The 21723-nt window shown below is 46.0% G+C and overlaps 2 protein-coding genes across 7 annotated transcripts; one reads left to right on the top strand and one right to left on the bottom strand.

Annotated features, from left to right (window-relative positions):
- Positions 1–2888: 2888 nt before the first annotated feature.
- rbm14a (RNA binding motif protein 14a) lies at positions 2889–15395 on the bottom strand. 5 transcript variants are annotated; one of them, XR_009929012.1, is made up of 5 exons: positions 14086–14358; positions 10458–10828; positions 8527–9310; positions 3899–6214; positions 2889–3325 (listed from the first exon to the last, which is right to left on the bottom strand). XR_009929012.1 is itself a non-coding variant. In XM_062453808.1 (4 exons), exons 2-4 carry the CDS (start codon positions 10804–10806, stop codon positions 5962–5964), a joined length of 1386 nt encoding a protein of 461 aa, XP_062309792.1. In that variant the 5' UTR covers positions 10807–10828; positions 15296–15395; the 3' UTR covers positions 2889–5961. The 5 variants fall into 5 exon arrangements, 4 of the variants coding, with proteins under 4 accessions (XP_062309792.1, XP_062309790.1, XP_062309789.1 ...); XM_062453808.1 differs by lacking the exon at positions 14086–14358 and adding an exon at positions 15296–15395 and having other exon boundaries at positions 2889–6214; XM_062453806.1 differs by lacking the exon at positions 14086–14358 and adding an exon at positions 14760–14900 and having other exon boundaries at positions 2889–6214.
- rin1a (Ras and Rab interactor 1a) lies at positions 14791–21559 on the top strand. Of its 2 annotated transcripts, none has more exons than XM_062453802.1 (10): positions 14791–15145; positions 15812–16000; positions 16148–16262; positions 16427–16499; positions 16716–16807; positions 16890–18188; positions 18388–18708; positions 19593–19724; positions 20284–20435; positions 20551–21559. In XM_062453802.1, the coding sequence occupies exons 2-10, from the start codon at positions 15812–15814 to the stop codon at positions 20875–20877; spliced, it is 2700 nt and encodes an 899-aa protein (XP_062309786.1). In that variant the 5' UTR covers positions 14791–15145; the 3' UTR covers positions 20878–21559. The 2 variants fall into 2 exon arrangements, with proteins under 2 accessions (XP_062309786.1, XP_062309787.1); XM_062453803.1 differs by having other exon boundaries at positions 15807–16000.
- Positions 21560–21723: the final 164 nt, after the last annotated feature.

Here is a 21723-nt window from a genome sequence, read left to right as displayed (position 1 = left end):
ATACTGTTTTGTTCGGCTTGACGTAGCGTCCATTGTCTGGGTCGTAGGTAGCTTACTTGAGAGAGGCGGCGCCTTCCAGCGAGGGGGCCGAGCTTCAGCTCCTTCAGGCGACACGCCCCCCCAGTCTCGAACAGAGAAGACTGCTGATTTTCTTACGATTTCAAAGCCTAATTTAACATACTTGGTGTTTTCATTCGAATTTGGATGGGTAGTTAATAACACATTATTCTATGGTGTGGTGAACTTGAAACTCGTTTTTAATTCCACTTTACAGGATCTTTAATAAAGCGTTTAACTGACAGCACAAACACTTTTGTATCATGTTATTACAGTCTGCTGGTTTCTGTTAGTGTAGCAGCCATCCACAAAAAAAATGAAATTATTCACTGATGGTCTGAAGATGTTTAATTACCTGTCTTGCACTTCTACACCAGTGCTAAACAGAAAAGTGTAGTCAGAAGGCAAAATTATAAATTAAAACTCCATTAGCAGTAGGCTACATTCATTGGTAACTCATTAGCACCACCAAATTAGCAAACACATAAAATAAACTCAATACAATTAAACTACACTGTTGCCACATGTTGGGAAATAACCAAATACAAGCAATATAAAATAATCTATAAATAATGCAAACTTTACAAGCATGAAACACACTGTATTGTGGTCACCTAGACTATTCTAGGCTGTGGTTCAGTGAAAGCACGGCTTCTTCAATTTAATTTTAATATCCACTGCAACAATAGGACAAAGGAACACTAACAAAATGTGAATAGCCTACAAACAATGAGCATGCCTTAAATTGTCCCTTTTCACCTGAGGGGCAGAGTGCGCACGCAGGTAGGTAGGTAGGTAGATAGACAGGTAGCCCATCCAATTAATAGTCAGGGTACCCCTTAATGATTGGTCATGTTTATTAAAGTATTGCGACGCCCACAGTTGTCGGAATGATTTCATATTACCGTCAAACCGTCAAAATATGACAAAAAGTGCTTCTCAACAACATTGCCTACCCTGCCTTTAACATATATCCTTTTTACACTTTTATACAAAGCGACACACAAACGTGCATGTATGAAGTGCTGCATATACTCAAGGACCAGAAGTGACTGGTTCTGACAGTATTACTGTGGTTGATGCCAAGGAACAGTCTGTGTAACTCCATAACTTATGTGTTTAGATAGGAAACAGTATGCTACTGTTGTTTTGAGTTCACAGTGAACCAAAGTGCAGAACACATACGTACATGGTTAAATGAGGTGGGGTCTACGAAAGTTTATTGTAGATGATGGCAGGAGTTGAGGAGTGATGGTGTATGTTGTGAATGAAGACTGGAGTGGAGGGCAGACTGGCAGGCAGATGGACAAGGAATGATCCTGATCCGAAGGAAAGACTATTGGACAAACTTTAATTCAAGCACAAAGAGCTAAACAGACTACAGAAGTCTGACGGATGTCACTACCACTTGAGCTGAAACAACAATCTGACGAGGTCTGGGAGTGAGACATTGGTTTTTATACTGTGGAGATGATGAGTTGATGAAAGGCAGGTAAACTGACTGCAGACAAGGAGCGGGTGTGTTGGTGGAGCTGAGAACCAGGGGAAAAGGAGAGTGACCCTGTACTCAATACCCATACTACATAGTGTGCCAGATAAAGGGCCGTTTACACTACGTTTTCAAATAAAAACAGAAGACTTTGTATCCGGTTTGGCTGTTTGTGTACACAACAACAGCGATTTAGGGCCTGAAAATGCCAACTTTTTAACCCTCGTGCTGCCTTCGGGTCACATGACCCAAAGGTTCATAACGAACCATCATTGTGTTTACCCAATTTTACCCAATACAAAAACAAATACAAATAATTTTCTTTTAACCATTCCAATGTGGGGGGTCTGAGACAGCCCGACAGTTAAAAGAAAATGCTTCACTTTGTTTTTGTATGAGGTAAATTTGTCACAATACGACGGTGGGTCACAATGACTGATGGGTCAGAATGACCCGAAGATAACACAAGGGTTAAAATGTTGGTTCCGGACCAACAAAATAAATGTTGTGGAGTGGCCAGCCCAATCCCCGGACCTTAATCCAATAGAAAACTAGTGGGGTGACATCAAACATGCTGTTTCTGAGGCAAAACCAAGAAATGCAGAGGAACTGTGGAAGGTTGTCAAATCATCCTGGGCTGGAATACCCGTTTACAGGTGCCAAAAGTTGGTCGGCTCCATGCAGCACAGATGTGAAGCAGTTCTCAAAAACCTTGGTTATAAAACTAAATATTAGTTTATTGATTCACAGGAATGCTAAATCTTTACTTTTTGTAAGTTTGTAATGAATAATGCAGATACTGCTTCTTTATTTTTTGAACAGCCCAATATATTTATTTCCGTCATTTTCTGTAACATAATTAAATATTGCAATTTTTTTTGTCATGTTTTAATGTAAAATATAATGTGCAGTGTTCCCAACAAATGAAAAAAATAAAATTGTACACAAGGATTTTGAGCTTTACTCACATTTAGTTTTACTTAGTTTTTAACTGCCATAGATATTTTTGCTGCTAGTGTTGTATATATTTTAATACGTACCTTATAGCTGTTACCTGTCATGTCATAAGAATTTGATTATGCAGAATGACCTTATTGTACTTGTAACTTCACAACAAATCACTTTGATTTGTCCCATCCCCATCTTTACAGCTGTAATGGTGCTAACCATGTAACTGCTGTCCATCATTGTGACCTTAGAGACTGAGGTTCAAATCCTGTCTTTCTGTGACCCCGTGTGCCCTTGTCATACCTCAGTAAAGGAAACTAAAGGTACAGAAGCGTGAACATGATAACCCCCCACCTATATCACTACCACAGAAGTGAAACACCAAACGTGCTGGTCATCTCTAAGTTATTTATTCAACCTTAGGAAGAAGACAGAAAATTGAAATTCATGACTTTCAAATTACACATAAAAAAAAAGAAAAGAAATAACATGAAATCAAAACCATAAAATTGAGTAATTGTCATTTGTTTATTCATCATTTCTTTCTGGCAACGAGGTGAGAAGACGGTTGTGGGCTCCATCTTAGCCTGCTTCTCTGGCACAACCACAACGTGCCATGGTGCTCAGTGATAGGTTGAGGGCACTGTCCAAGCTGTCAGTGATTGGTTAACGTGGTGTACAGGTTGTCAGTGATTGGCTGAGGTGGTGGGCGGTTCTGTACCTGGTTGGTGGAGGCAGGTTACTCACCCAGCATGCCGTGCGACAGACGGAGATACCCTACTTCCTACTTCCTCATTAGAGCGTGACTACTTCCCCTCTGGCAGGAAACACCTCAGAGAAACACGCCACAACACAAGTATGGGCAACTTCTCCAACCCCAACCTCCCCTCCCTCAACCCCCTTTATCAGTAGATAAGGACGCTAGATGATGTATGACAAACATATCCATGGCAACTGTAGATGGAGCCTGACCTATGACCTATGAGTTATGACATGAGGCGACGGCAGGGCGAAAGGACTCTAGGAGCGGGCAGGTCATCTGGGGTCATGGTCAGGTATGGTTGTGTGGTTCTAGTGTGGTCAAGGGTGGATGCTGTGTGTGATGTGTTGTGGTGTAGTTTGGTCAAGAGCGGTGTGGTCCACTGTTGTGGTTGTTGATATTTGTAATACAGTGTCAGGTCTGTGTGGTCATGGTCAGGAGTGGTCAAAGTGCAGTCATGAAAGTAAACTGGGAGGAGGCGTTACCAGCTTCTCCACCCCTCTCAGACTGGGAATACATCCATTAATACCAGCCCCCTTCTGGATCAGGTGAGGGCAGAGAGTGGTCAGGTGTGTGATTGCCAGGTGTGTGGTTGTTGGTAGGGGGGCGTGGGGGGGGGGGGGGGCGTGGGGGGGGGGGTTTACCTTGGTGGTCTCCACCAGCGTCCATGGCAACCTTCCCCCGTGTCACCACCCTGGGCGTCCAGAGAGCCAATCAGGAGCCTTGCTCCAGGGGCCTGTCTGTCAGCAGCCAATCAGCTGTGAGCTGTAATAGTCAGTGAGAGGGAAAACGTGGCTGCAGGAGCAGTAAGATCAGTACACTCACATGCATGAACACAGCAGACAGGTGGAATACACAGGACCGTGTGTGTGAGAGAGATCGGGGGAGGAGAAGAGAGGACCCTAACTCATCCACTCCTAGGGATCAGCTCCGCGTATCTCAGCTTGGGTTGGGAGGGGAGATGGGGGAGGGGGGGGGGGTCGAGGCAGGTATCTCACATGGTTACAGTTAGGTCTTTATTCTCAAACCAAGGAACCACTTCCGTCATGACTTCACCTTGAGATGCTTCATGTTTCAAAGGGGTTACATACGCTTCAGAGAAGAAGTAGAAGAAAATAGACGTTTTAAACCTGGCCTGTCAATCTGGTTCAACATTTCAATAAAACCCATGACTTTGATGATCCACTCACAGAAAAAAAACAAGGATTACCATCTTCATCATCATCGGCTTTTAAATCAACCCAAAAATAAAATAAAGACAAAGTAAAAGTGTGTCAACAGTCTGTCCTGCCCAGACGGTGTGTGGGCGTGGTCTGGCTGTTCCTGACGTGACCCCTGACCCCCACCATGACCCTACAGGGGGGCAAGGGTCAGAGCTCAGGGTTAAAGGTCAGGGGTCAAGGCATCTCCACACCCCAGTCCCTACAGGTGCTGTTTGGGTAGGGGTGTTTGTGGTGCTCAGCCACTAGAATGGGGGCAGCATTCGTGGCTTAGACCAGCATTTATCTTTTATCTCTGTTATTACCGACTGTTCCGAGACAAAAGTTCAACCTCACCTCTAATAGAAAAAAATATGCAGTTCCCTGAATTGAATGTGTGTGTGTGTGTGTGTGTAGGCTGAAACTGTCCCACCCTTGAAGAGAAACAGAACATAACATTCACCATTTCTCTTGGACTCAACATAAGATCTGGTCAACAGGTGTGTGTGTGTGTGTGTTATCATAGGTAAGCCACTGGCAGATCCCTATAGCCACAGTCACTTATACACAGTCATCCATCCACATCCACACTCATTCACTCATCTGTCCTGCAAGCTAAGCAAAGCACATCAGGCTAAGCTAACCACACCGGGCTAGACTAACCACACGGGGCTAGGTTAACACAACCGGGCTAGGCTAACCACACTAGACTAGGCTTAGCTAAGCACACTGGGCTAAGCTAACCACAACAGGCTAGGCTGCCCCCACCTATCTAAACTAACCACCCAGGGCTAAACTAATGCCACCAGAATAGGCTAACCACACTAGGATAGGTTAATCCCATTGGGATAAGTTGACCAAACTAGGGTAAACCAACCCCACCAGGCTAAACTAACCAACCAGGCTAAAGTAATCCCACCTGACTGCTTGGCTCACTTGCCTCAAACACTTAACTGCTCTAGAAACCGTTATTGGAGCTGTCCACACAGGTAGCATTTCTACCTTGCCTGACACTCCACTACGCCCACCCTACCACACCAAACTACAAGCCTAGCCCCCACCCCAACAACCCTAAACCCGGCACACTAACATTCTGTCCAGAGAAGTTCTGCAATCATTTACAAATGCGCTTGACTTCAGAGTTCGACAAGGCACTTCTCTGGGTGGAGAAGACCGGCAGTCCAACATGGGGCCCGGTGCTGCCTCAAATCTATTGATGGGAACCTAGAACCAATAGTTGGAAATCTAGAACCTACTGATTGGAACCTAAAAAATACTGTGTCTGCCTGTCTATCCATCTTGGAGGTTCACCCAATCATGACCTAAGCTAACCAACAATTACCTACCTAGGTACCGTTTAACACGAGCCCTTAGGACAAGGGGGTGGTGAATTAACTTCTGGTTACCGCACATACACACCGCTCATGCAATCCGTACACTTCAAATCCTCTCAAAAGCACGCACACACACACACACACACACACACACGACTACAGTGGGAGGGGGGGCTATCGGTACGGGGGCTCTGGCGTGTGGAGGTGAGAGTAGTCATAGCGATGGAGGAGGGGCTCCCTGTGTGCTGGAGGAGGGTCATACGCTCTGGGCGTGGCCAGGTGTCCCTCCATCGGCGAGGCGGTGGGCATGGTGACCGGGGGCATGGCCGGGGGGGGCGGGTAGCCGTACTGGTACTGCTGGTACTGCTGCTGGTACTGTTGGTACTGCTGGTACTGCTGCACCTGCTGATAGTACTCTGCATAGCACCTGGGGAGGGGAGAAGCGTCATGTTATAGAGGCCTCATGTCTACAGTACATCACAACACCGGACAACCTAACAATATATACCGTCTCTTCACTAGGCAGAGCTCCAGACCAACTTTTTTTTTTACTAGTAACACTGTAGCCCCTAACGGAAAATTTTAGGGGCACAGGCAGATAATTTAGGGGCAGCACCTTAAAACAACCTGCAACACAATTTTTCCCCTTTTTAAATGTATTAGTAAATAAGTAAAATGTATTTGTATAGCACCCTTCTCAGATAAAAATCACAAAGTGCTTCACAACAAAATGCAATACAACACCACAAATTCAGATACAAGAACATTTTAAACAGAAAACATGACAAACAACCATGAAAAACCCTCGACTAACTAAAAGCCTGCTTGAATAGCAGTCTTCAATTTCTTTTTAAAAGCTTCGACAGAAGTCGCACACCGTCGAAGGGGAGGCAAGACATTCCACAGCCTAGGAGCCGCTTCTCGGAATGATGGATCCCCCCTAGTTTTAAAATGAGTACAGGGAACCACCAATAGCTTCTGACCTAAGCACCTCAGATTACGACTGGGGGTATGAAGCTGTATCAAATCAGAGATGTAAGGAGGAACTTGACCATGCAAGGACCAGGATTTTAAATTCTATACTGGACTAGTAACCAGTGAAGTGATGCTAAAACAGGTGTGATGTGTGCTCTTTTGTTAATATGCGTTAAAAGCCTTGCAGCAGAGTTCTGAACAGCCTGGAGACGGCCAAGCTACTTCTTACTCAAACAGGTAAATAGACTATTACAATAATATAAACGAGAGGAAATAAAAGCATGAACAATCATCTCCAATTCACCCTTTGACACTAGTGTTCTTAATTACTTATAGTGTGCTGTTTATTTGAGTTCACAGTAGGGCTGTGCCATGACCAAAATCTCATATCCTGATATAGGTCCTTTCATATATCACAATATGGTATAGAAGCAAATCAGTGACATAATGCTTTGAATTTTAAAAAGGCATTGAATACTTAATATTGAAATTTAAACAACACCAAATTCACATATTAATATATATTTCAATGTAAAAAAAAAATTCTGATCCAAAAATTCAAGGGTCGGAAATGGTTGCTCAAATTCGAGGCGAAAATTTTAGGAGAAAAAAAGACTGCAACATCCGGGATACCAAGGATAGGTAGAGCAATAGAGAAGAGAAAACGCATGATGATTACCAGCGAAAAAGACCATGCTTCGGTGAGTCCGATGTGATAAAATCTTGCATTGAGGCTCGATTGCTCTACCTATCCTTGATATCCCAGATGTTACAATCTGAATTTTTTAAGATCAACATTTTTCATCTCGAATTAGATAGGCTACATTTTTTAGGCTTGAATTTGATAGGCTTGAATTTTTTAAGATCTATTTTTTTAGGCTCGAATTTGAGCAACCTGAATTTTATTTTACATTGAAATATATTCATATGAGAATTCTGTGTCGTTTAAATTTCAATATTAAGTATTCAATTCCTTTTAAAATTCAAAACATTATGTCACTGATTTGCTTCCATAATGGCACATTTTCTTTAAATTCAATGAATACATTGTTTATATAAAAATGACGACATGTAGATTCCAATTATTAAAAAAAATATATGATGTATTCGACAAATAAAAGTACTTACTCACATTTGATTTCCAAAGTCACAAAATTGCGGCCATTTTGGTCGGATATGCCCCCGAAGTCTCAAAATATATTTGGAGTGTAGCAAACTACTTGTACATAATTCACTTGACAGGTCCAAGTGGACACTGCACTTTTAAGGTCGCAGTGAGGTCTGGGCTATGTTGTGGGTAGCTAGCTACATTCTCTTTTAAAAAATCTTTGTAGGCCTACTTGAATTAATGGCGCACAAAGCTGTATGCGGAAATGTAGTTTGCTGACCTCCCGTCTTTCCAACTCCCTAATAATAATAATAATAATAATAATATAAAAGGAGCATTTGTGCGATTGCAAAGAACTGTTGTGGCACGACACATTTTTCTACAAAATGTACAGGCACAATACGAAGACATTGGACTTAACTCAAAATGTTATCTTGTGGTACCAACACCAGTTCTGTTTGCACCACCATTCTGTTTACATTACCAATCTGCATTACTGACTGCACTGCTTTGTTCTTCTCTTTAAATCCTTGTTTTCACTTACATTTTCAGAAGAAAAAAATTATGAAACCTTTAAAAAATATATATACACACATATGTATCTTGTTTTTCTTATTTAATTGCTGCAGTATAAAACCCTGACTTTGAAGAGTTACCTGGCTATGGGGTCTCCGTCTGCAGCTGGGTCCTCTGGCCCCCCGGGGGGTGTGGGAAGCAGGGCGCGGCGTTTAGGGCGTGACTGAGGGAAGGAGGTGGGGTTTGGGTCGGGCAGGAGGGGGGCAGTGCGCCTGACGGGGCTCCGGTCCCGCTCCCCGGCCTTGGATCCGGCCTGCTGCTCCGCCAGAACCTGCTGGCCCTGCTGGAAGAACCGCGCCCTGGCCGCCTCGAACACCGCTGTGGGGTCGGAGGTCGCCTCCGGGACTGTTGATTGGTCGAACTGGCCATCGTAGGCGGGGGTGGTGGCAGAGGCAGCGTCCGCGTACACCTGGTTGGCCACGGAGCCGTACACCTGGCTGGCGAGGGCGCCATACACGGCAGGGCTGACAGGCGTGCGGTCTGAGCCGCTGGCGGAGGTGAGGCCCTTGAGGGCGGCATAGGTGGGGTCGAAGCTGGTGGTGTTGTAGAACGAGTTGTGAACACTCTGCTGCACCTGAAGGGGCAGGCCTGCTGCCGCCGCCGCAGCTGCAGCCAGCACGGCGGCCTGGCTCTGGTGGTGCTCCATGGAGGGCTTGGTCAGGGGGACCTCGCTGGGGTACATGCCCAGCCCCACGCCCCCCACCTTTGCCGTGGTGGTGGGCTTGCTAGGCTGCACCTTGGAGAGCTCCACGGACAGCTGGCGGCCCTTGAAGGTGGTCCCGTGGAGCGCCTCGATGGCTTGGAGGGCATCCTCCTTTCTTTCCATATGCACGAAGGCGTAGCCAGCGTTAGACGACAGGCGGGCTGTGGGAGGGACGACACACAGACATAATGCTCTCTGACTAACAGTCATCGTGTTGTCAGTATCGTTTTCTCCCTCACTTGCCCACTTCGGGTTCTCACACTAGGTTCCTCTGACTCTCATGGGAGGGCAGTAGAGTTTTAAATATTGTAGCCCCCTGCTCTATATATTTTAGTGGTGGGCATAGATTAATTTTTTTAATCTAGATTAATCTCACTGTAATCTTGGCGTTAATCTAGATTAATGTAGATTAAAATGGCTCATTTGAATTTCGCTGAAGGCATTCAGAATGTGTGCTACCCAAATAATGACTAAAAGTAAGTCTTTGAGAACGGGTTTCTCAAGCCAGGTGGCGCATTAGACCAGGAGCTCATCTCCTGTTTCCAAAATGCATCACAAACTGCTTGAGAAAGCTGTTCTACTATGATAATTGGTGATGAAAATTAATTATGTTCAATAAGATGTACTTGTGTTTATTAACTGTTTATTAGATTAGTTAGCTTGGCTGATAGAGCTGTGATGACGGGCTTGCCTCGGTTGCACTCAAACATCGTAGTTTGAGTGCAACTCACATCAGTGCTCGGCCCGGCATCTTCCGCATTAGCTAAGGGATGATTTGCGATTAGGTGGTATTTGAGACTGGAAGAACTCTTACAGTAAACTAATTTGGCATAGCACAAGGTGCAAACAACCTTAGTCTTGTCGAGGTTTCCATTGGGAAGCTTCTTAAAAATACATTTTCCCTGTAGCAAACCAGGCGGCTTCATAGCTGCATCCATGTTAGCACGTCACGTTTGATGTGATAATTTCATACACAAGGCATACACACAGGTTCTAAGACTGTGTGTATGCCTTCTCGCCCCCTACAGTGCAATTCGGCTAGGTATACTTCCACGCTAAAATATCAAGGTGAAAGTCATCATAGCTTGCGTAGTATAGACCCAGCTCCCAACCCAACTTTGAGAATAGATTAACGGCGATATTTTCGCCGATAAGAGTCGCAGCGCGTTCACGCCGATAACGGCCCACCACTAATATTTTACATTTTACACTCAGACTATTATTTCTCCTTGCCACTATTGTTCTATGTCTGTGTCTACGCAAGATTGAAGGGAGTCACAAAACCCTGCCACAATGCCCGTAACTGACCTTTAACCTTGTCACATTCCAGAACCTTCCCAAACGTCTGGAACAGCTCCTGCAGGTCGTCCGCTGTACATAGTGCGCTCAGATTACCCACAAACACCTTGGTGGAGTTCAGAGGTCGCGCGCGGGACTCCTCCACGACGAGGTTGCGCCCGCGAAAGTCCCTCCCATTGAGTTCCCTGATGGCGCGGTCAGCGGCGCCCGCGCTCTGGAGGTGGATGAACGCGAACTGCCGCAGGAGACTGCAGGTCACGACCTCTCCGTACGGGGCGAAAAGCTGGTTCAGATCCTCCTGGCTAGTCTCCAGAGGTAGGTTCCCCACAAACAGCTTGATAGAGTTGTTCTTCTCCATGGCACTGGAGACAAGGGGACACCTGGTTGGAGGGAGGGGGCATTTAGACAATGATATCCGAGGCGACATACAAATAGTGCAGCATTTTCCTGCAGCAGACCAAGAGTTCACATGTTGAAATCCCCCTGTACGTCCCATAGAATAAGTAAATGCATTATTAGGTGCAACCATTGTTCACTTATATATATTTATTTTTTATTTTTATTTATTTACCCACCCTTAAGGATCCCTCAATATTTGGACTACATAGACAACGTCAGTGTCAAAAGGTTTGTCTTGTTAGCGATTGCGTTGCTTGTATTTTTATTTACTTTCCGTTTTTTAACAACTGGCGCAAGACTGGCGCGAGACACTGAAGGCAGATGGCAGTAAAGGAAAGCTACGAGCTCAAACGGAATCGACTTTTTTCATGTAACTAAGATGCACTGTGTCGTCTGTCCTATGTTCCCGTCTAAAGCAGAAAAAAGTGGATCTTTTTACACAGGCACCGACAATTTTAAAAAACAATCCCTGACCAGCCATTCTAATAGCAGACAGCACCTGCTTTGCGTGACAGCTAAGCGGGTGGTTGACAATCTATTTTCCGGGTCGTTGACCATGCAGGTCAGGAATTTCACCCGTGTGCTGCCTTCGGGTCACAATAAGGCTGCAACAAACGATTATTTTGATAATGGACTAATATAACGATTATTAGAACGATTAGTCGACTAATCATCTATTTTTTCACCGATTAATCCATAGGCTTTTTCAGCGTTTGCAATCTGTTAAAACATTGAGTTATACTTATTCTCACTAATAAATTAAACCAGGAAATCACTTTAGTTTTTGAAAAAAATATTTTTATTGCACTTTGAGCCAACTGAACAGACCAATCTCTTTTTGTCCAATTACTCACTGTTTTTCATTGAACATAACCCTGTTGTCTACAAATGAAGCTCTCAATGCTGCTGCCTAATTTAAGAGATTTGTTTACATTCCTAGCTTTATGTCTGTAATGCATGTCTAACTGCTGTCTGCGGACATGTAGCTACGGTGTTAGTATGCATGAAATACTGCGTAATGCGTTTTTATCAACTGGTGTCGCTAACTGGCCATCTTCCTTAGTTCCAGCTGGAGCACACTCACTTCTTACCGTTTCCATCTCCTCTCGTGCCGGGACGTTTCCTTTTTAAATGTTCCAGCATGTACATTGTGCTCCCATGGAAAGCAAGTTCCACCTTGCATGCATTACAGATAACAGTATTTTTAGTGACGCGACTTGTTCTGCTCCGTTTGCACGCAGACATTTTAGCGCTGTTTTCTTTCCTTGGATAGCATACGGAAGGGCTGCATTAGTCTAGCACTACAGCGCCGCACTGGTCAAATCACGTTATTGCAGGCACTTGAAATAGGTCCTATGAGGGAAGGAGTTCAAATTTTTTACTGTTGACGTTGTCGATAATGTCGACTAATCGTTGAAGCCCTAGTTCACAACGATCCCATCGTTTTGCTGCGACAACTTTACCCAATACAAAAACAAATAAAAAGCATTTTCTTTTAATCTTCGCGCTGTGGGGGGTGTGAGAAAGCCCGACGGTTAAAAGAAAATGGTTCACTTTATTTTTGTATGAGGTAAAGTTGTCGCAACACTGAAGGGTCACAATGACCCGAAGACAACACAAGGGTTAAATGCAGATGCCCATCGTGTTAATGTACGACTTATAACAACGGCATATCACGTAATAAAGACAGACCAGTCGTTCGCCTCATTCCCCCGGGATATTGAACTGCAGCAGAAAAATGGTGTCGACTTGAGTACTCAGTATCATACTGATGAAATGCTATGGAAGCTTTTATATATTAGCATTGAGGGACCAGAGATGTGCAGAGATGGCTCAGAGATGTGCAGAGATGGCTGTCAGCAGGGGAGAGAGCACGTCATGTTTGAGGTTAAAAGTCAATTGTTTAGCTGACTATTACCTTTTTATTTTTTATCACTAGAAATGTGTTTAATTGTGTTTTTTTCTTTTTATATCCAGGATGTGTTAAATAAATGGTTAAACATGTTAACAGAATAACATAACTTATAAGTCTTTGGTTTTGTTGTAACAATGATTATTACAACTTTTGAGGGGGGGGGGGGGGGGGGGCGGCGTCATGGAGCCAACCAGATAAATAGTTATTTAGCACTAGCGTTGCTACCTGCATACCTACAGCTGTGCTCCGTTTTACTCCTAGATTCAGACCCAGACCCGGTAAATTGTAGAGCTAGCTAACTAATAGACCTGCTGTGTGGCAATCGCAGGAGCTAACCAGTCTACTAGACTCCTGCTGTGTGGGAATCGCAGGAGCTAACCAGTCGAAGTGCGAACAGAAATACAGGAGCACACCCCACAATTTCCCCATAAATTGTACCCTCTAGTTATAATTATTATACTGAAAGTAAAACTGAAAACTAAGAAGAAACTAAGAAGTGGATAGCCTAGTTATACCAGTTTCATAAAGATAAATATACCCGAACGGCACTTACCAACACTGGGATATTTTCAATTTATACTAGTCTATTACAAAACTATCCTAAATGTTTTAGTACATTAAACGTCATCTTTAGCGAATTATATTGCCCGTCTTTTGTAATTGGCCTAGCACGTTCTTATGAGACAGTTAACGTTAGCCTATACACGTCGGAAACGCATTAGCGAGTTCGGAACAATAGATATTTTGTATTCATAAACTGATAGAATTATTTTCAAAAATCTCTTCTCCCTTGTCTTTTCACAAACACTGCATGTAGGGTTAGTTAGCCAATCGTTTGGTCTAGACACTTTGTTAGAAAACAATTAGGCTACTAGCTCGTCAGGCTAACCTATCGTATGGCGTGTCTGTAAACGTTAGCTAGCTAGCCAGCACCAACATTGCCCATTTCAAACATAAAATAATATCGTTATAAAGCTAGGCGGCGGGTAAGCGCGATAGATAATAATAGATAGTTAATGTCAATTAATATGACAGTAACTGGCTAGCTAGCTATCTAGATAATAGCGTGCCAAGTATGTTTAGAGAAAGCTAGCTAGCTAGGCTAGTCTAGCTAAGCTAGTAGTAGCAGTCGTATGGCCAGAGCAAGTTAATGATGATAGCCATCTTGTCCAGCCGGTACAAAGAGTTGGCACAAATAGCGCTTAGAACTAATTAGCGTATGAAGTACAGTTTTCTATAAGCTTTGTGTTTTAGTTCACCCATACCTGACTAATATGAATAGTGAATTAAGTTAAGAAAAAGAACACATCGTATGAGTCTTACCTAACGCGGTGCAATATTTCCGATGATTATATCCGTTTCCGGTTTTCACTTAGTACGTTTCAGTGGGAGGTGTTCCAGTTTGCTAACGCAAGTGGTAGTTGGGTTCTTCTAACTAGTTGTGTGGTAACTGAGTGTTTGACAATGGATATTGCTATGCTATGAGGGCAACCTTGAATGCCTTCATCTCCAAAGCAAAAATATCTATATCCAGAAAAAGTGTCTGTAACAATCCATTTAAGAAAACAGACGGCTCTTCCGGCCCAATGTCCAACTTCATAATCTGGTCCTAGGATAATTGGTCCACTCACCTGTTCTTTATCAGTGGACAATATAATTTGACATTACATTTGATTGCGCTTTGTTCCTGTTTCTATAGTGCATTTAAGTAGAGCCAACATTCACGAAAATAAAGTGTATGGCTTTAACACTTTGGTAACTAGGCTACTGGCATTTAGGCTGTTAGGTTATAGCCTCTCCTAACTTTTTATTGTCTAAGACAAAACCGAGCCGTTAAACAAAGTCGTTTTTTTTTATTTGTTTGGATTCACTATGTGTTGTGTTGTTAGACTTAGTAAATGGACACTACATTCATAATTTCGTTATAAGACTTCCTGCACGATCTGAGCAAGTAGACTATATTTACAAAGATACGCTACTTTACGTTACCCATTCACCTCAAATCCTTGTCAATGGCGCTGAAAGGCGCAGCGTCCCAGAAATAAACGTTCAGCCCACACGTTTGTCAAAGTTGAGGTCTGTATTCTCACCCTGCCCGCTGAGTAAGATAATTTCCCTATGCGTAAATGGAAAATAAGGAAGACACGAGTTAAGGAAGTTGTTAGTCATGCGCCTAGTTCTGGGAGACGTCTCCACATGTTGGAGAGTCCCAGCTATACGGTAATAACTGCCTGCCACCGAACTGTGAGAATGACAATAAGGGTCGAGTTGGAAGCGGATCATAAACACTTCACGGTGTCTAAAAGTTCCGACATCTTCGATTAAAGCTCCAGTGGATAGGATCTCATCGTGTTAATGACTGCGCGAAATTGGGTGCATAAAGGTAGGCTATTCCATTTATCACGGCACAGGAATTCATCGCACATCATAGAAAGTTTGGAATCAGTTGGACAAGCATGTTTGTAAATTGGAAGTAGGATTGATAGGCTAGCCTACTAGGCGCGCAGCCTTCTATAATATAGTTTCCTGCTACCTGTTTGTTGTCTTCTTACCTGGATGTGGATAGTGCGTATTTAGCCTACTGTCTGTTAACCAGTAACTTTCTCGCCGTGTTGAGCACACCGTCTCCGGCCTACATGTTGTGCCACATATCTTCTGCGCGCAGCAAGTCTGGACTGGCCTAGCGCGAGGCCGCCTTTTACCAACCTTCAGACTGTTAGTTGTTTCATAACTAATCTACAGTCTTACTGTTGTCTATCTCGTTATTCTTTCACTACTGCAGACTATAGGCGGAAACACAGGGGGGACACAATGGCGCTTTTTTAATGTGCTGTGTTACAGCAGTAATGTTGGTGTCCCCCTCGGGAATTGCTCTTGAGAAAATGGCATATAATTGTCCCCCCAGTTGATAGCAGATTTTCGGCATTGCTGCAGACATCCTGTAATTTTTCGTAAATAACCGTGCGCCTCCTACTCTCAGTGTAGGAGGCGCTGGATGTTATGGAAAATGACTACTTATTACCACACGTTTGCCTGTCCGTAAGTGTAGATGCAGGGCGAGCCGTTGTATGACTTTCCGGACCCCCAGCCCCCAGCGTTGAAGTGTGCTGGACCTCAGAGAGGCTCTCTGAGGAGCGTCAGTGTGCTGGACCGTCTCCTCCTCACACACCCCGTTTGGCTGCAGCTGTCAATCAACTCTGCCACTGCTCTGCATATCCTGCAGAGGGAGCCACCAGGGGTCAGACACACACACACACACACACATTGAATATGCGCAGCTACACACATATACACACACACACAAGCACATTTGTGTACACCCACACACACATACACAACCCTAGGCAAGAGTCAGATGTTGAGTGCGCTGGTGTTGTGTTCCTAGACGTTTTTGGTGCGCAAGTCCAGCACTTCCCAGAAGAAGGTTCTGTGTGTACGTCTGGCGGATGACAGCATTCCCTCCTTCGTCAAACAGTTCGTCATCCGGGAACTGGACTGCAGTAAGAACCACCACCCCCATCCCCCCCCACCCTCAGACACAGTTCGCACATACACACCATGTCACACCCTTACTTACATATACACACATATGCAACACCTGACTCATTACTTCCTCCCTCCCTTCCTTCCTCTCCACTATCCTCCTCCTTCCCCCTCTATCTAGCCTTCTCTTTGGAGAGTGCTGCCATCAGCTTCCCTGACCTCTGTCGTCTCATCGCATTCTACTGTGTCAGCAGGTAGATCTCTAGTAATGTCTGTGATCTGCATGTCTGTGATGTTTTATAATATGTGTGATGTCTAGTAATGACTGAACTCTAGTAATGTCTAAGACCTGTTGTGATCTGTATTTCTGATATCTAGTAATGTGTGTAATCTCTCGTAATGTCTGTGAACTCTAGCAATGTCTGTGAACTCTAGCAATGTCTGTGAACTCTAGTAATGTCTCTGATCAGGGATGTATTGCCCTTCACCCTGGAGCTTCCAGTGGCCATTGCCAAGGCAACCTCCCACAAACAGCTAGAGTCCATCTCTCACATGGGAGTGGGTGAGTACCGTGGCAACCATTGTGATCTCACGCCTAACCTCATCCAGGGTTGGTTATTATGGTGTGTGTGTTCGTCCTGCAGAGTTCTGGAATTCCCAGCTCAACTTCCGTGGGCCGAGGGGCGGAGCATCCGAGGAAAAGGCCATGCCCCCTCTCCCCTCCCCTGAATATTGCTCCACCCCTCAAGGAAGCCCCACACTCTTCCAGGAGTTCTGTACAATCAGAACACGCAGCCCCAGGGAGCTGAACTATGGGCATGAGCAGGGAGCACTCTGCTTCGTCAACCCCCTCTTTCTGCAATCCCAGGATGCATTGCACCGACGCCACCTGTTCAAACGCAGCTTGAAGGTGCGAGTCTCCACAGAAACCTCCGGGCCCTTGTCCCCCCCTGTGGCTTCACCACCTCCCCCTCCTCTGTTGGCCAAGACTAAGGGCAGGGGATTCCGGGGAGGCAAGGGGGTGCAGAAGACTCCGTTAGCTGTTGGAAGCAATGAGGGGAAAAGGGGGATGACTGTGGAGGGGGTTAGGGGAGAAACTGTGGAGGGAACACCATGTACAGACCCTCAGACAGCCTCATCCATGAAGTGCTTCCAGCCCGTCCCAGTGCTGCCTCCTAAAAAGAAGACAAGCCTCATGCCTCCCACCCTGTCTCCTACCACAGAAGAAGATTACCACATACCCCCCACCCTGTCTCCTACCACAGAACAAGACTACCACATCCCCAAAATGCTGCTCAAGGGAGGGGAGGGAGGAGGGCGAGGAGGGGGAACGGAAGGTCGAGGAGAAGAGGAAGGAGGAGGAGAGGGGGGAGGAGGAAAGGAGGGAACGCAAAATGAAATAGAGATTGAATTAGCGGAGACATCAAGAGTACAGAGAGAAAAGTCAGAAGAGAGGGACGAGGAGGCGGAGCCAGGCCAGGAGCAGGAAGAAGAGGCGCTGCTGTGTGTCACCCAGGAGAACCGACTAGCCCCCTCTCTGAGCGAGCTGGAGAGCTGTAGCTCCCTGAGCAGCCTAGAGGAAGCGGTAGAGAGCCCACAGCGACCGCCATTCACCAGGGGCTCCAGTAACCCCACCCCTCCACGCCAGCCAGGCTCTGCCCTCAGGAAACTGAGCGCTGCGTTCGTGTCGTTCTTCGTGCCCGGGCGCCGCGTGGCGAGGATGGTGGAGGATCTGGCGGTGGACAGACAGACAGCTTTCGGCGCGCTAGTCCAGGACTTCCTCCGGCTGCAGAGGGAGGAGGAGCTGAAGCCCAACAGCCAATCAGACGCAGTGGAGCTGCTGCAAAAGCTCCGCCTCTTCCTGTCCAGTGCTAAGAGCTTCCTGCTGGATAGCGGAGAGCTGGAGCCTCCTATAGAGACCCTGGTGCCTGAGGAGGAGATAGGTGGGCCTGCTGTATGACATGCTGCACCATCCACCCTTCATATCTTGATACACTGTAACTACAACAATGTTCTACCAAGTTACAGCAGTGTAACAACAATGTAACAACTAGTTTCCTGGTGCATCAGGTGTAGTGGCAGTTCTGTGCTTTGTAAAAACTTTGAAAGGGTGTTTCTTTGTGTGTGTTTGTGTGTGTGTAGATGTTGTGTTGGAGAAGGCCCTTTATCGCTGTGTGCTGAAGCCCCTGCAGCCCCAGCTCAACGCCACACTGCAGACGCTACAGCAGCGAGACGGCTCCGCCCCCAACCTGGAGCGCTGCCTGCGATTGGCCAGAGAGGGGAACCCGGAAGAGCAGTTTGGGGTGGGTGGGGACGTGGCGGCGGCGGTGGCGGCAGGGCTGGAGAAGGTGAAGAGGAAGTTGCGTGTGCTCAGGCGAGCATATTCTCCGTTGGACAAGATGGCGCTGCTGCTGCAGGTGTGCAAGTTGGTCTACAGCACCATGAGGAGCAGCTCGGCACCAGGTCAGAACCTCAGAAATATAGGACCAGAGAACCCTTAGAACTATAGAACCCTCAGAACTATAGAAGAGAAGAGTCAATTTAAACCTCATAACCATAGAACCCAATAGAGCTTCAGATCCTCAGAACTATATAACCTCAATTTTATGACCGTCCGAACTATATAATATCAGAACTAGAAAACCACAGAATTGTAGAACCTCAAAACAATTGAACTTTTACCTCATAACATATGATACATTATACAGTATGAGGTTGCTGTTGCAATACCCTAGTTGTTTACCCTCGTTTCCATTGTGATGAATCAAAGACTGTTTTGACCACTGGGGGAGGGGTCTTGCACCTGAGGATAATATAGTAAAGAGCCAATCAACACTGGTTACATTAAACCCACCTGGATCACTGTGGTTTGAAATGGCAGTAAATGTAAATAAATATTTAAGTTTTTGTACAGTAGAGAAAGGGGCTGTAGAGGACTGTAGAGTAGAGCTGAGTTGAGGACTGTAGAGCAGAGCAGAGGACTGTAGAGCAGACGACTATAGAGCAGAGTAGAGGACTGTAGAGTCGAGGACTGTAGAGTAGAGCAGAGGACTGTAGAGCAGAGCAGAGGACTGTAGAGCAGAGCAGAGGACTGTAGAGCAGAGCAGAGGACTGTAGAGCAGACGACTGTAGAGCAGAGTAGAGTCGAAGACTGTAGAGTCGAGCAGAGTCGTGCAAAGGCTTGTAGAGCCTGTAGAGTAGAGCAGTAGAGTATTGGACTGTAGATTGTAGATTAGAGTAATGCACAGTTGACTAAGTATTAGAGTTGAGGACTGTAGAGTAGTATAACCGGGTTTCAGGGTTTTTACGTCCCCATGTCCACATCTACTTCCTGTCTGTGTCCTCAGGACGGGACTTTGGGGCTGATGACTTCCTGCCAGTGCTGAGTTACTTCCTGGTTCAGGTGAACCAACCGGAGGTGCTGACTGAAGTGATCTACATGATGGAGCTGCTGGACCCTGCCTACCTGACTGGGGAGGGTAGGAAACACACACACACACCACTACTTTCACTGTGGAGGGGAGGACACACACACAATCCACCACCAAGTAACCACGTAATTTGTTGTCTGACAGCTACCACCTTACCTCTGTGTGTGTGTGTGTTCCAGGGGGCTACTACCTGACCAGTGTGTGTGTTCCAGGGGGCTACTACCTGACCAGTGTGTGTGTGTTCCAGGGGGCTACTACCTGACCAGTGTGTGTGTGTTCCAGGGGGCTACTACCTGACCAGTGTGTGTGTGTTCCAGGGGGCTACTACCTGACCAGTGTGTGTGTGTTCCAGGGGGCTACTACCTGACCAGTGTGTGTGTGTTCCAGGGGGCTACTACCTGACCAGTGTGTGTGTGTTCCAGGGGGCTACTACCTGACCAGTGTGTGTGTGTTCCAGGGGGCTACTACCTGACCAGTGTGTGTGTGTTCCAGGGGGCTACTACCTGACCAGTGTGTGTGTGTTCCAGGGGGCTACTACCTGACCAGTGTGTGTGTGTTCCAGGGGGCTACTACCTGACCAGTGTGTGTGTGTGTGTGTGTGTTCCAGGGGGCTACTACCTGACCAGTGTGTATGCCAGCCTGTGTTTGATCCAGAGTGATTCAACGCCGCCTGGTGGTGTGACCAGGGAGGCCAGACAGTCTCTTAAGGCCTGGAGCCGTCGTCGTAGCAACGAGGCCCAGCAACATCAGCATCAGCAGGTAGGCGTCAGATGTGTGTGAGGAATCTTTACCAATGTGTGTGTGTTGTGTTACGGACTTAACGTTTCACAATTTTGTGTGTATATGTGTGTGGATGCTTGTGTGTGTGTTTCAGCGGTGTGTGCGGGTGCTCTTCCGGACCGATCAGATCAGTGACCTGAGGACTGTCCAGTGGAAGTCAGAGGTCAGTGTGGATCAGCTGACTCAGGTCTGCGCTTCCTGCTTCCTGGTTGACCAGCCTGGTTTGTACCAACTCTACTGGCGCAGGGATGGACTGCTCCAACCCCTGCCCGTGAACGCACACATCAAAGACCTGCAGGGCCAGGGCTGCAGTGGAACACCCCTGCTGTACCAGCGCATTGGTTCCTCCCAGCAGGAGATGCAGGGCAGTGGGAATGTTCCACTGCTGACCAGGGGGGGCGTTGAAGATCAAGAGGACTAACGCTGGGTGGTCGCTACAGCGTATTCTTCCCGGCCCGTCTACACAGGGTGGGCATGTGCCACGTACCGATAGGCTACTGTGCAGGAGCTGTGAAACATCTGGTCGTACGCAGCTTTGAGCTTTTCTCAACCTTTGAGTCCATATGTACAAATAGAAAAATATTTACGGGGTCAAACAAACTTGTATGTACAAATCATGCTGAAACACCGTAGTCGGTAGCATCTGCTGTAGTGGGAATGTGGTGTGATGGAAGTTGTCTGCTGTTGATTATTCTACTTATTGACTACATTTGTATATTAAATATTATATACATATGCAGGGTTTCCCGCAGCACTTTTCAGTTAAGGCGGCCAAAATCTAAGCAAATCTCGCCTGCCGCCTTAACGACATTGTCCGTTTTTTGTAAATTTATAGCGATATCCGCCGTGTTACTTTGTCCTGTTTTCTCCCTTCCATTCCAAACCCCCAGTCTCCCTTCTCTGCATAACGCATTAGTCTATCGCACAAACTAGCCCCCACCCCCCCCCCCTGAAGGCAAACCCCACCCTACCACCTTAACTAACACATTTTCTGTGGGAAACGCTGGTATGAATATATATACATTATTTACTGTATATAGACCTAGCCTATGCTGTTGGTGGGAATTGTATTGGCATAATAAAACCACTGTTGTTGAAACACATTTTATGATGTTGCATCTTCAGAACTCTTGTTCTGTTCCCATCCCTCTTTCTCCCTCCATCCCTTCTTCTTGATTTCCCCTTCCTCCTTTCCCCCCCCATCCCATTTCCCCCCTTATTCTCCGAAACTGCACTTATACCTCTGGGAGGCCAGACAGAGGAGAGG

This window comes from Osmerus eperlanus, chromosome 27, assembly GCF_963692335.1.
Source record: "Osmerus eperlanus chromosome 27, fOsmEpe2.1, whole genome shotgun sequence".
Classification (NCBI taxonomy): domain Eukaryota; kingdom Metazoa; phylum Chordata; class Actinopteri; order Osmeriformes; family Osmeridae; genus Osmerus; species Osmerus eperlanus.
The sequence above is the reverse complement of the archived record's forward strand: the minus strand, read 5'-3'. Positions and strand labels throughout refer to the sequence as shown.

What these genes read in the sequence shown, in the direction of transcription:
- rbm14a (XM_062453808.1), bottom strand. Translation starts at nt 10,806, where the DNA reads ATGGAGAAGAACAACTCTATCAAGCTGTTTGTGGGGAACCTACCTCTG. An exon ending in GGAATGTGACAAGGTTAAAG is followed by an intron (nt 9,311 to 10,457) that starts GTCAGTTACGGG and finishes TCCCTCCCACAG; the next exon opens with CCCGCCTGTCGTCTAACGCT. An exon ending in GACGGAGACCCCATAGCCAG is followed by an intron (nt 6,215 to 8,526) that starts GTAACTCTTCAA and finishes TCCCCTCCCCAG; the next exon opens with GTGCTATGCAGAGTACTATC.
- rin1a (XM_062453802.1), top strand. Translation starts at nt 15,812, where the DNA reads ATGCAGGGCGAGCCGTTGTATGACTTTCCGGACCCCCAGCCCCCAGCG. An exon ending in CATCCGGGAACTGGACTGCA is followed by an intron (nt 16,263 to 16,426) that starts GTAAGAACCACC and finishes CCCTCTATCTAG; the next exon opens with CCTTCTCTTTGGAGAGTGCT. An exon ending in CATCTCTCACATGGGAGTGG is followed by an intron (nt 16,808 to 16,889) that starts GTGAGTACCGTG and finishes TTCGTCCTGCAG; the next exon opens with AGTTCTGGAATTCCCAGCTC.